Source organism: Cebus imitator, unplaced genomic scaffold (assembly GCF_001604975.1).
Source record: "Cebus imitator isolate Cc_AM_T3 unplaced genomic scaffold, Cebus_imitator-1.0 Scaffold567, whole genome shotgun sequence".
In the NCBI taxonomy this organism is placed as follows: Eukaryota; Metazoa; Chordata; class Mammalia; order Primates; family Cebidae; genus Cebus; species Cebus imitator.
The window spans coordinates 393,923-405,187 of NW_016107882.1; the positions used below are offsets into that span (position 1 = coordinate 393,923).

Below are 11,265 nucleotides of genomic sequence, written 5' to 3' on the forward strand. Positions count from 1 at the left end.
TGACCCTGAGTCCTGCAGACAGCAGATGCAGGTGCGCCTTTAGTGCAGTGGGAGCCCAGTGACCCTGAGTCCTGCAGACAGCAGATGCGGGTGCGCCTTTAGTGCAGTGGGAGCCCAGTGACCCTGAGCCCTGCAGACAGCAGATGCGGGTGCGCCTTTAGTGCAGTGGGAGCCCAGTGACCCTGAGCCCTGCAGACAGGAAATGCAGGTGCGCCTTTAGTGCAGTGGGAGCCCGTGACCCTGAGTCCTGCAGACAGCAAATGCAGGCGTGCCTTTAGTGCAGTGGGAGCCCAGTGACCCTGAGCCCACTGCAGGGCTGCTTGCAGGAGAACCCTCTTGTCTCTGCAGGGCTTGGGGAAGAGGTCCCTGTGTGAGGGCTGCAGGCATAAGTGCTGCATCTCCTGCCCGAAGCCTCTGCTCCCTCCTTTCTCCAGGCAGGAGCAAGAGGCAGCTCATTCAGGTGGGGACCATAGAAGGGCAGGCCAGATGCCCATCCTCTCCTTCCACCCAAAGAGGAAAGTGGCTTTTCCTGAATGGCCCAGGGAAGTGGAGCCTGACCTTGGCCCCTGCATCCAGCTCAGTTAAATAGAAAAGGGGCCTGCATGTGTGGTTAGAGCCAGGCAGACCTTGTGGTCAGGTGGGGAGGGGGCCCAAGCCTGTGTTTCCAGGGGATTCCTCTCATCCAGGCTTGTCCCAGGTTCATTCCAAGAGGAAAATCAACTTCCAGCTGTTTCCTCCCTTGCCGGTAACTGTTCTGTTGGAGTGGCTGCAAATTGCCTTCGGTGCCGGCAGGAAGGAAGAAGGCTGGGGCAGGGATTGACACTGGATGAGGAACCCCTGCAGGCCAGAGCTGGAAAGGACTTGTCTGTTGGTCAGATGTACCTTTGCACATTTCCTCCTTCAGGTCAGTTTGTAAAGGTCTCCCTGTTGCTTTTCTCCTTATTCGTGGATGGTTTATTTTGTTTCTGAATGTCCAGGGCTCCGCTGAGCCCTGATGGGCTTTTCCGTGCAGAGGGCCTAGTTCTCTAACGGCCATGGGTAATCCCTGTTCCTGGGAAGCCTGTTGAAGCCACAGCATTCACTTTCACCTTGGCCTCCGCCTGGACCCATATTTATTTCTTTTTTAGTGTATGACTTAATATTTTGTGTAGGCTACAAAATAAAAACCCTGAAACCTCAGTGAAAGCATGGTTTACCGGGTGGTAAAGCCACCTCTGTCCAGCCTCCACAGGGGGAGGAAACGGCTCCTAAAATGCCCACATTCTCCTGGACGGACGGCTCCATGGTGTCGACACCGTGGTGGCCTCAGAGCAGAAGCAACAGGTGGTCAGCGGCCAGTGCAGGGATTTCAGTTGTCACGGCTGGTTCAGGAGAGGCCCACGTGGGAGCTGGTGCCCTGTGAAGGGGGTACCGCTGTAATTTTTTCTGCCATCCCCTCCCATCACCCTGAGCCCTCCTTCAGGCACAGGCAGGTGGTCAGCAGGTCACTCCCTGTCTGTGCCGCAGACGCACAGCCATGCCCACGGCCATCTGCGGCTACTGGGGGGAGTAGGGGAGGCGGGGGGAGCTGGCCGTCGCAGGGCTGGGCTGACGGGGCGTGCTGCCCTCTCTTGCAGAGCCCTGGGCATCTCCGTGACTGACTACACTTTTGAGGACTGCCAGCTGGCCCTGGCGGAAGGACAGCTCCGTCTCCCGGCTGACACTTGCCTTTTAGAATTCGCCAGGCTGGTGCGCGGCCTGGGGTAAGTGCCTGGTGATTCCTCCTTGACCATTGGCTAGAACCACGATTGCCACGGTCTAGCGGGGCTCCCACGGCAGGGAGCTACGGAAATAATTCTTGACGATGTTTGTTGTGGCTTTTCTTTGGCTGTTCTCGAACCTCAGCTTCAGCCTACAGAGTGCCTTTAAATCCCTCAATGCTTGGCATCAGCTGTCTGTGTGGATGGCGCCCAGGAGGCCACCCTGTGTCCTGCAAGACCCGCCCTTATAGGGTCCAGCCCTACAGAGTCCTGTGAGCCCCTCTCTGCTGGTGTGGAGATGAGAAACTGTAGAAATAAAAGACACAGACACAGAGAGACAGGGTCACTGCCAACCAAAGCGCGGAGTCCGGCCATGGCCCCGAGTGTCTGCACGCTCTGACTTTTATTGAGTACACAGCAGGGGGCAAGGCAGGTGGGGTGAGGTGATGGTGGTCAGTGGTAGGGTCAGGTACATCACATGTCTAGGGATGGGGGCACAGGACTTTCAAGTAGCCGAGATGAGGTAAGGAGCATAATGGGTCAGCACTTTTTCCAGACTTGTCAAGAAGGGACAAGGACATTAAGATTGATGTTACTTTTACTGATTCTTATCTTTTAAGAAAAAGATTAACCAGGTGCAGAAGCACAGCGTGAGAGTGGACATGGAACGTGACCTCTGAAGCACAGCGTCACACAGAGACAGTTACACCCCGATGTCTGCGGGTCTCCCTGACAGCTGTCAGGCCTTGACCGCAAGAGCTTGGAGGGGCAGAGTTTTCTCCTAACTCCCCTGAGGAAGGAGACGTCTCAGACGTCTTGGACACCTCCTTCCCTAGCTGGCTAAACAGCGGGCGCTTTCCCAGTGCTCTGGCACTGCCGCACAGCTGAGGCGCCCTCCGGCAGCCCTTACGCGGGCCTGACAGAGGGCTGAGAGCATCTTGCCGTAGGATCACTTTGTTCACATTGTCACCTCAGTTCCATGCTTCATAACCTGATAATCCCTAGTAGACTCAAAAGGTTATACTGAGTATATATATTATATGTGAATAACTGACTTATATATGGTTGTGTATATGGGAATAACTAGATAGCTATATCTCTTAATTCTTTCCTAGTCCCATATTCATATGGGAACAGGCTGAGGCTTCAGACCCTTGCCTGGCACTTGTGGGGTCTCCCACGGGGTTTCCCACTCACACGCCCTGGGAGGGGAATGGGTGTCCGGGGCACAGGCACCTGGCTGGACACGTGGGCAAAACCCATCTCACACCTTCCAATGAGAAGGCCTTTTCTGGAAAACTGACTTGCTGCTACCTGTGTAAATAATATTGTGGTGAGTCTTATAACTAAATCTAGTGTTTGCATACTGACATTTTATTAAAAAAGAAAGCTTTCCCTCTATTTTTGTCTAGGCTCAAACCAGAAAAGCTTGAAAAAGATCTGGACAAATACTCAGCAAGCGCCAGGGTGAAGGGAGGAGAGCCGATCGGCATTTCGGAGTTCGCAGCCTTCCTGGAAGTGCCCGTGTCCGACCTGCTGGAAGACATGTTCTCCCTGTTCGACGAGGTGGGGAGCGGGGTCTTGGCAAAGCCTCCCGCTTTGTGGAGTATACGTTGTTCTAATATAATGATTTTCACACGCGTTTGAAAGCAGAGAAGAGAAACCACCCCTCGCTGCCCCACCCTGTCGCGTTGGGGTATTTCCTCCCATGCTTTTGAATGCGCGCACTGATGGGGCCTCCCAGCCGCGGGCCCTCCAATACGCGCAGCGGGAAACAGTGTCTCAGGTGCGAGTCCTCCCCGTGTCCCTGCCACAGCCCGGGCTGCGTCTGCTCTCAGCCGCTTTACCACAGTGTTGGAACTGAAACACGAAATAGTGAATACTGCTTTTGCAGGCAGCATTCCGAGTCACTTCGACACTGCAGTGAATTTTTTATTTTCTGCAGTTTCAAATGCACATGATCTTACGAGGTAGGTATAGTCTCCATTCACACCCAGGACCTCGGACCCTCAACCCAAGACCTTCCCAGAGCCGGGACTTGTAGTCATTGGCTTTGATGGGAACTCCACCTGCCGGGTACCCAAGCCCCAGTCCCAGTACCCCATGCCTTGCAAGGGGTGTGGCATGGCACAAAGAAAGCTACCAGTTCCTTCAGAAGAGCCTCAGGGACCTGCGTGCCCCTCACCTCCAGCACCTGTGGCCTGTAGTTGACACAAGCAAAGACCACTACTGGTCAGAGTCCACCCTCTGCTCCTGGGTGCTCCTCACCTCACCGCATACTGCTCTGACCAGAATCCTCCCTCTGCCCCTGGGTGCTCTTCACCTGCTCTCTGGCCAGAGCCCTCCTCCTATCCTGGGTGCTCATCACCTCCTGCTCTCTGATCAGGGAGTCCTCCTGCCCCTGGGTGCTCCTCACCTCCTCCTGCTTGCTAACCAGAGTCCTCCCTCTGCCCCAGGCGCTCCTCATGTCCTGCTCTCTAGCCAAAGAGTCCTCCCTCTGCTCCTCAGTGCTCCTCACCTCCTGCTCTCTGGCCAGAATCCTCCCCATGTCATGGGTGCTCCTCACCTTCTCTTACTCTCTTCAACCAGGGAGTCCTTCTTTTGTCTCTGGGTGTTCCTCATCTCCTGCTCTCTGGCCAGAGTCCTCCCCCTGCCCTGAGTGCTCCTCACCTGCTCTCTGGCCAGAGAGTCCTCCCCCGTCCAGGGTGCTCCTCACCTCCTCCCGCTCTGACCTGCAAGGTTCTTTCCTGCAGCCTGGGTGCACCCTGTAGCCACGTGCAGACCGCCCCCATCATCATCACAAGTGCAGACCCTGTCAGCCCCCTCTGTGCCTCTCAACACCCTGCTCATTTACGTCAGCATGTCCCTTGGAGACTCTGGGTGTGAGGAATGACTGAGAATGGTCAGCACGGGGCTGGCTGGCACCCACAGCTGGCCCAGCCGGGCTGTGTGTTTAGCTTCACCTTCTTTCTGAAGGATGGATGTGTTGCCATGAACAGACTCACTTCCTGGAGCCCACAGCCAGTCTTGGTGCCTGCTGCGTTTTCTCAAATGCAAGTCTCGGCAGGGGGCAGGCAACATGTTCTGCATGCTCTGCTGACATGCTCCCTGTGGCAGCCTGCTGAACTTTGGGATTCATTGTAATGGCCCCAAAAAGTGTACACGGCACAGTGACCTCGGAGAACCCACTTGGTCAAACATCTTTCCAAAGTTCCCTTTCCCAAGTGAGAGCAGCATTGGCCCTTAATTAACACCGGGACCCATGGGAAACCCCGGCGTGTCTCCAGTGCCGAAGGCGGAGGCCGAGCAATGGCTGACAGCGTCTCTCCCCACAGAGCGGCCGCGGCAAAGTGGACCTGCGGGAGTGCGTGGTGGCCCTGTCTGTCGTCTGCCGGCCGGCCCGGACGCTGGACACCATCCAGCTGGCTTTCAAGGTGAGTGCAGAGTTCACGTGGGTTTGATTGTTCACGTGTGGTCATGTCAGCACCATTCTTCATTCTTCTAGTCCCTTATAGTATCAGTTAATTGATCGTTTGCCCAGCTGCTGTTTTTTACATAAGCTTTTGCTGGCTGTTGTTTGTGAAATGCCCAAAACACTCCCAGATTTATTTCTTCCTGGATTTAGCAATTCAAACTCATCAGAAAGGTGTGGCTGAGGTTCTTCCTGGGTCCCGGGGCACCTGGGTGGGGCTGGCGGTGCCACAGGGCATCTAACATGGGCCCACACGTCCCGTCCTCTCTCCCTCGAGGACTGTGGACTATGAAGAAAGCATGGCTCAGGAGCTGCCTGCCTCAGCTGACTCCAGGGGCTGTGACACGTCAGACCCCAGTCACTGACCACTGGGGGACTCGGGGGTGCCAGCCCAGCTGCAGAGTCCTGGGAAGCCCTCAGGACTTACCTCACTGCAGGGGGTAGGGGGAGGGAGTCACTGCACCCGGGGGCTGAGTGGGGTCTGGGTCAGGCCTGGAGAGCAGGAGGCCGAGCATCCCTGAGGGTTTGGCCTAGCCTATTCTAAGGCTCCAGCACCACCAACATGGATTTCGTCTGGGACGGAGCTGGGCTGGCTTTGCCTATACAGAGGCAGTTTTACCAGGCCTTCTCACAGGGTGTGACTCACATTAGCCAGACTCACAAGGGCCTGATGTGTGAGTCAGGAAGCTGCTTGTCTCTCACTGCTCTAAGAACTCCCTTCTCTCACTTCTGACCCCAGCACACCCTCTCCATAGCAACACGGGACCATGTCCCCACATGCAAAGGTGGCTTGTGGGGGTCACACCAGGCAGGATGAACTGGATGACCTCAGCATTTGACAGCCCTGTGTAAGAAAGCCCAGCCAGCCTCCCCTCTAGGCCTGGGCAGGCTGCGTCCTAGGGTCCCTGCTCTGGGCCAGGCCCTGTGGCCTCACGGACCCCGCCGGCCTCGCTTTTGCCACACCCTGTTTTGTTTTAATGTTTTTGAGATGGAGTCTCACTCTGTCGCCCAGGCTGGAGTGCAGTGGTACGATCTCAGCTCACTGCAACCTCTGCCTTCCGGGTTCAAGCGATTCTTGTGCCTCAGCCTGCTGGGTAGCTGGATTACAGGCACGTGCCACAGGACCCGGCTGAATTTTGTAATTTTAGAAGAGACAGGGTTTCACCATGTTGGCCGGGCTGGTCTCAAACTCCTGGCCTCAGGTGATCTGCCCACCTCAGCCTCCCAAAGTGCTGGGATTACAGGCGTGAGCCACCGCACCCTGTTCTGCTGGCCCCACCAGCCCCTGCGCTAAAGCCACCACGTAGACTCTGGAACAGAATGACAGCAGCAGCGGAGGGGGTGGCACTTGCCTCGTTTCTCATCATAAACAATGGGCCGTGGGGCCCGAGCATCCTCCGGGCTGCTGCTGCAGAGGCCCCACCTGCAGGCAGGCAGGGTAACTGGCTGTGGTGGGGTTGACACCCGCTCGGGAGGATGGTGCCCACCTGTCCCTGCTCAGGGTGGGGTACGTACTTCTGGGAGGTCTCTTTCTCAGGTGAACCAGGCAATAGGTGAGGCCCAGGCTGACCTGCAGGGACCACCTAGGGGCAGGATGGATGATCAGCTCTCACGGGCTCCCAGGCCAGCGGAGGTAGCTGCGTCCCCGTGGGGACTCCAGGGTCCCGCCTCACCTGCACCTCAGCAGCTCCGCCCCGACGGCAGATGCCCTGGCACTCTCCAGCTTACCTGCTTCCTCTCACCTTGCGGGCCGCCTCCTTGTGCCCCTGCCGGCAGCCTGTACCTTCTGTGGTGTCATAATTCCCTAAGTCAAGGCCACAGTGCTTTGCTGCTGCCCCGGCACCCTGGCACATTTGGGGGTGCTGCGTGTAGCAGGAGGTGCTTCCATGGAGCACTCTCTTTTGAAGGAGCATGATCACTGCACCCGCGTGCTGCTCTTGGGACATAGAGGAGACCCAGGAAGCTGCCTCCCAGGCTGACTGGACACAGAACTGCTAGCACCTGGGACCCAGAGGCACGCGCTCCAGACTTTCCAGACGTGCTTCCTACGCCTTGGGGCCCCTTGTTTTTGTTCTTCTTCATTTTTGTCACTGTGTAAAACCTTAGGACAACCTGGTAGAAATCCCAGCGGCTCAGGGTGGCAGGAGAACCTGCAGTCCGCGTCGCCCTCGGTGGCCTCGGTGCCGCCTGTCTGTGATTCCCGTGCAGCCATCTACACGCTGCTCTGAGGATGGAAGTCCGCGTCTGCGGTTCTGTGTCCAAACGGACCCAGATGCCAGGTCACCTCTCCAAGGCAGCCTTGAGGCCAGGGGGGAGGCAGGAGGCACTGCTCCCTGGGGACTGTGTGATCCAGGTTGGCGAAAGAGCAGGAGCCCGTGGCCCTGAGGGTTTGGCCTGGCCCGTTCTGAGGCTCCAGCAGCACCAACGTGGATCTGGTTGGCAGATGTTTGATTCAGGAAATCTAAAAGCAGGAGGGAAACATAGACCCGGGAAGACAGGTTGGCCATGTGCATAGGCGCTGTGGGGTGAGGCTGGGTAGGGAGGGCCGAGGGTGAGGACGGGGCCTCCAGAGCCTGCAGCAGACCCTGTCCACAGGGTAGAGGCAGAGCCCGGGAAGAAGGTGCCATCCCTGGGACAGCCTTGCCAGGCAGCAGGCCAGAGGCCCTGATGTCTCTTCCCTGACCACCAGGAGGAACCAGGTGAGGTGAAGGCACAGCCCCTCCCTGAAGAGAGGCCAGCGCCCCTGACATGCTGCCCACTCTAGGAGGGTGGAGTGAACGCTACAAGATCACAGCATGCTGGAGCAGGAGACGGGGACTAGGGGGCTCGGAGCCGGGGCGACCTCCCTGTCGAGGGTGTGTTGGGAGCCCCAGGAACCATGGGCCCCAGGCAGAGAGAGGGCAGTGGGGGATGATGCAGCCCCAAGTAGAGGACTGGGGGCAACGACAGAGGCTGTCCGCCAAGAGGGTCACAGAGGGGTCTGAGGGAGCCCAGGGGTTGGAGCCGAGGGGACACAAGAAGAAAGCACCACCGCAGAGCTGTGGGCCAGGCGCGAGCCTCAAGGGCTGGGGCAAGGGCTGGGGACCCCTGCACCCCACAGGGAGCTGAGCTGTGGGCCAAGCGCGAGCCTCAAGGGCTGGGGCAAGGGCTGGGGACCCCTGCACCCCACAGGGAGCTGAGCTGTGGGCCAAGCGCGAGCCTCAAGGGCTGGGGCAAGGGCTGGGGACCCCTGCACCCCACAGGGAGCTGAGCTGTGGGCCAAGCGCGAGCCTCAAGGGCTGGGGCAAGGGCTGGGGACCCCTGCACCCCACAGGGAGCTGAGCTGTGGGCCAAGCGCGAGCCTCAAGGGCTGGGGCAAGGGCTGGGGACCCCTGCACCCCACAGGGAGCTGAGCTGTGGGCCAAGCGCGAGCCTCAAGGGCTGGGGCAAGGGCTGGGGACCCCTGCACCCCACAGGGAGCTGAGCTGTTTCCGCACGGGCAGAGGGGCAGAGGGATGGGTGGGCCCTGAGCAAGGGGTCTGGGGGATTCCCGGGTCACAGAGTCCCTGTGAAGCCAGGGAGGGGAGCACTGTGGAGTTGTGGGGGGTGGGCGGCAGACGCCTGGACCCTGCAGAGAACAGGCCAGAGCTGCTGCCTTCACAGTTGGAGCAGGAAGAGAGGAGGCGTCACGTGTGAGGCTCAGGAGAGCGAGCAGGTCCTGCTTCCCACTCCCCCCGGGGCTCTCCCGTCCCTCCCAGGGTCCGTCTCATTTTTGCTCCTGCATCTGGCCTGTGGATTTCTAGCCGTCTTAGTTTGTTAACGTTACTGATGTTTGTGAACATGTCCACTGTAGCCTGCACTCAGGCAGGAAGGCTGTGGGGAGACTGCAGCCCTGGCTTGCCCCGTGCTGCCCATGGCCCAGGTGGGTCCCTTCTGCGGCCTCCCAGTGGCAGCCCCAGGTGCTGATTGGTTTGCTGAGCTGTCACAGGTGGGGTGGGCAGCATCTGAGTCCTCAGCCAAGATGCATCTGCTGCATGTCCACGAGGCACCTGGTGGCAGGGCTGGGTCCACGGCACAGGGTCTGCCATGTGGCTCCACGCTGAAGCTCAAGTGCCCCTGGGTCCAGCTGCTGACCTTGCCCAGCGCTCTGAGAAAGTGGGGCAGGGCTGCTGGGGTATCCCTGGACTAAAGAGCACCCCGGACAGTGGGACCTGGTGGGCAGGGAGGAGCCTGCAAGGTGACCCCCAGCTTGCCTTGCAGATGTACGGGGCGCAGGAGGATGGCAGCGTTGGCGAAGGCGACCTGTCCTGCATCCTCAAGACGGCCCTGGGGGTGGCAGAGCTCACCGTGACCGACCTATTCCGAGCCATTGACGAGGACGAGAAGGGGAAGATCACATTTGGTGAGCCGGAAGGAGGGGGGTCGCGCTTGTGGCCCAGGGGCGGGGGGCCAGGCAGAGTGTGGGGCGAGTCTCTGAGGGAGCCCAGGATGGGAGTGGAGTCCCCGCCACGCCTCCATTTGCCAGGCTGCCCTGTGCAACACAGGAACCCCTGAGAAGGAAGGTTCTAGAGACCTAGCAGGGCTCATAGGGAGCTTTCCAGTCTGATTTGTTTTAGCAATCTATACAACCAAATTCCAAGCCCAGTCCCAAAGCTCTGAGCCTTCCATAACCTCAGGCCGGGGTCCAGGTGCCTGGAGGTGGGGTATGCCCGCACCCAGCCCTCAAGGCCATTGGCTGTGGGCTTTGTCATTGCACGCCAGGGTGTGGCTTCACATCCCCCCCCTCCCGGGAAAACTCACCTGCCTGTGGACATCTGATGAGGTGACTGGTAACACGGCCCTGTCTCCAGAGCATGAGCTGTCGGTGTCCGGGAAATGGCGGTTGATATTTTTAAACTGCTGTGCAAAATCAGCAAACTCCAGCTCGGGCACCTCCCCCCACTGCGGTGTGAGTGTGCCACCAGCGTCCGCCGGGGACTCCGAGGGCTGCGGGGCTCCGGTCTGCATCCTCACGGTGGAAGCCCTGGGCTCCCGGACGTCTTCTCCTGGCGTGGGTGTGGCCGGCAGTCCCTGACCTGTGGCCTCAGAGTACATAAGCAAGCACACAGGACAGCCGCACACAGCATCTGCGTGGGGGCCTGGAGGGGGACGTGCAATGCTGGGACAGCTGGAGCTCAGGAGGACTCCATCATAACGCCAGGCACCTGGAGCTCAGTCCAGCAGGGAGGCCGGGGCCGGGACCAGCCAGGGCCACTCCCTGGGCCGCCCTGCGCATGTCTAAGTCGGCGTCTGTTCCTGCTGAGAAAAGGAAGGAACAGATGTTTGTTCAGAAAGACCAAGGGAGTCCCTGAAATGGCCACTGTTCACATCTTGTGTGGGCGGGTTTTTTTATTGCTTCCAAAGGTCAGACACTGGATGTATTTAGTTGCTATGTGTGCATGTGTGTGTTTAGTTGCCGTGTGTGAATGTGTTCAGTTGCTGTGTGTGCACGTGTGTGTTTAGCTGGTGTTTGTATGTGTGTTACTGTGTGACGCACACGTGTGTGTGTGCATGTGCACCCTTGTTTCAACATTGAAAGTGTGCAACGCTGCTTTTTGGGTTTGGGCTCTGCTGATGTTTGCAATGAGCACCGGCCAGCTGCAGGCGTTTTCTACTAATAGCCATCCCTGGCCCGGGTTCTGAGTGTTTCTGGAGCTGCCTGGCATGACCAGCCCCTGCACCATCTTTCCAGCCCTGCCAGAAGCCTGCACGGTACCATCAGGAGGAGCCGAGGGCACTTACCCGAGAGCCTGGCTCAGAGTGGCCAGGAAGTACAATCAGAGGCTCTGTGAGGACAGCCCCCTACCTGCTGGGTCCCCTGGTGCAGACACAGGCACCCCCTCAGAGTGCCAGATCACTGCCCAGGTCCCCCAGTGCAGGCGAGGGCACCCCCTCAGAGCCCCAGATCACTGCCCAGGTCCCCCGGTGCAGGCGAGGGCACCCCTCAGAGCGCCAGATCACTGCCCAGGTCCCCCGGTGCAGGCACATGCACCCCCACAGAGCGCCAGATCACTGCCCAGGTCCCCCGGTGCAGGC

At 58.9% G+C, this 11,265-nt stretch overlaps 1 protein-coding gene across 2 annotated transcripts in view; it reads left to right on the forward strand.

Annotated features, from left to right (window-relative positions):
* LPCAT1 (lysophosphatidylcholine acyltransferase 1) overlaps positions 1-11,265 on the forward strand; it is a 69,759-nt gene that overhangs the window by 55,037 nt on the left and 3,457 nt on the right. For both annotated transcript variants that reach the window (XM_017515950.1, XM_037734023.1), the window contains exons 10-13: positions 1,617-1,742; positions 3,152-3,305; positions 5,075-5,173; positions 9,451-9,592. In XM_017515950.1, the coding sequence (XP_017371439.1) occupies positions 1,617-1,742; positions 3,152-3,305; positions 5,075-5,173; positions 9,451-9,592 (521 nt within the window). The remainder of the gene's footprint in view (positions 1-1,616; positions 1,743-3,151; positions 3,306-5,074; positions 5,174-9,450; positions 9,593-11,265) is intronic.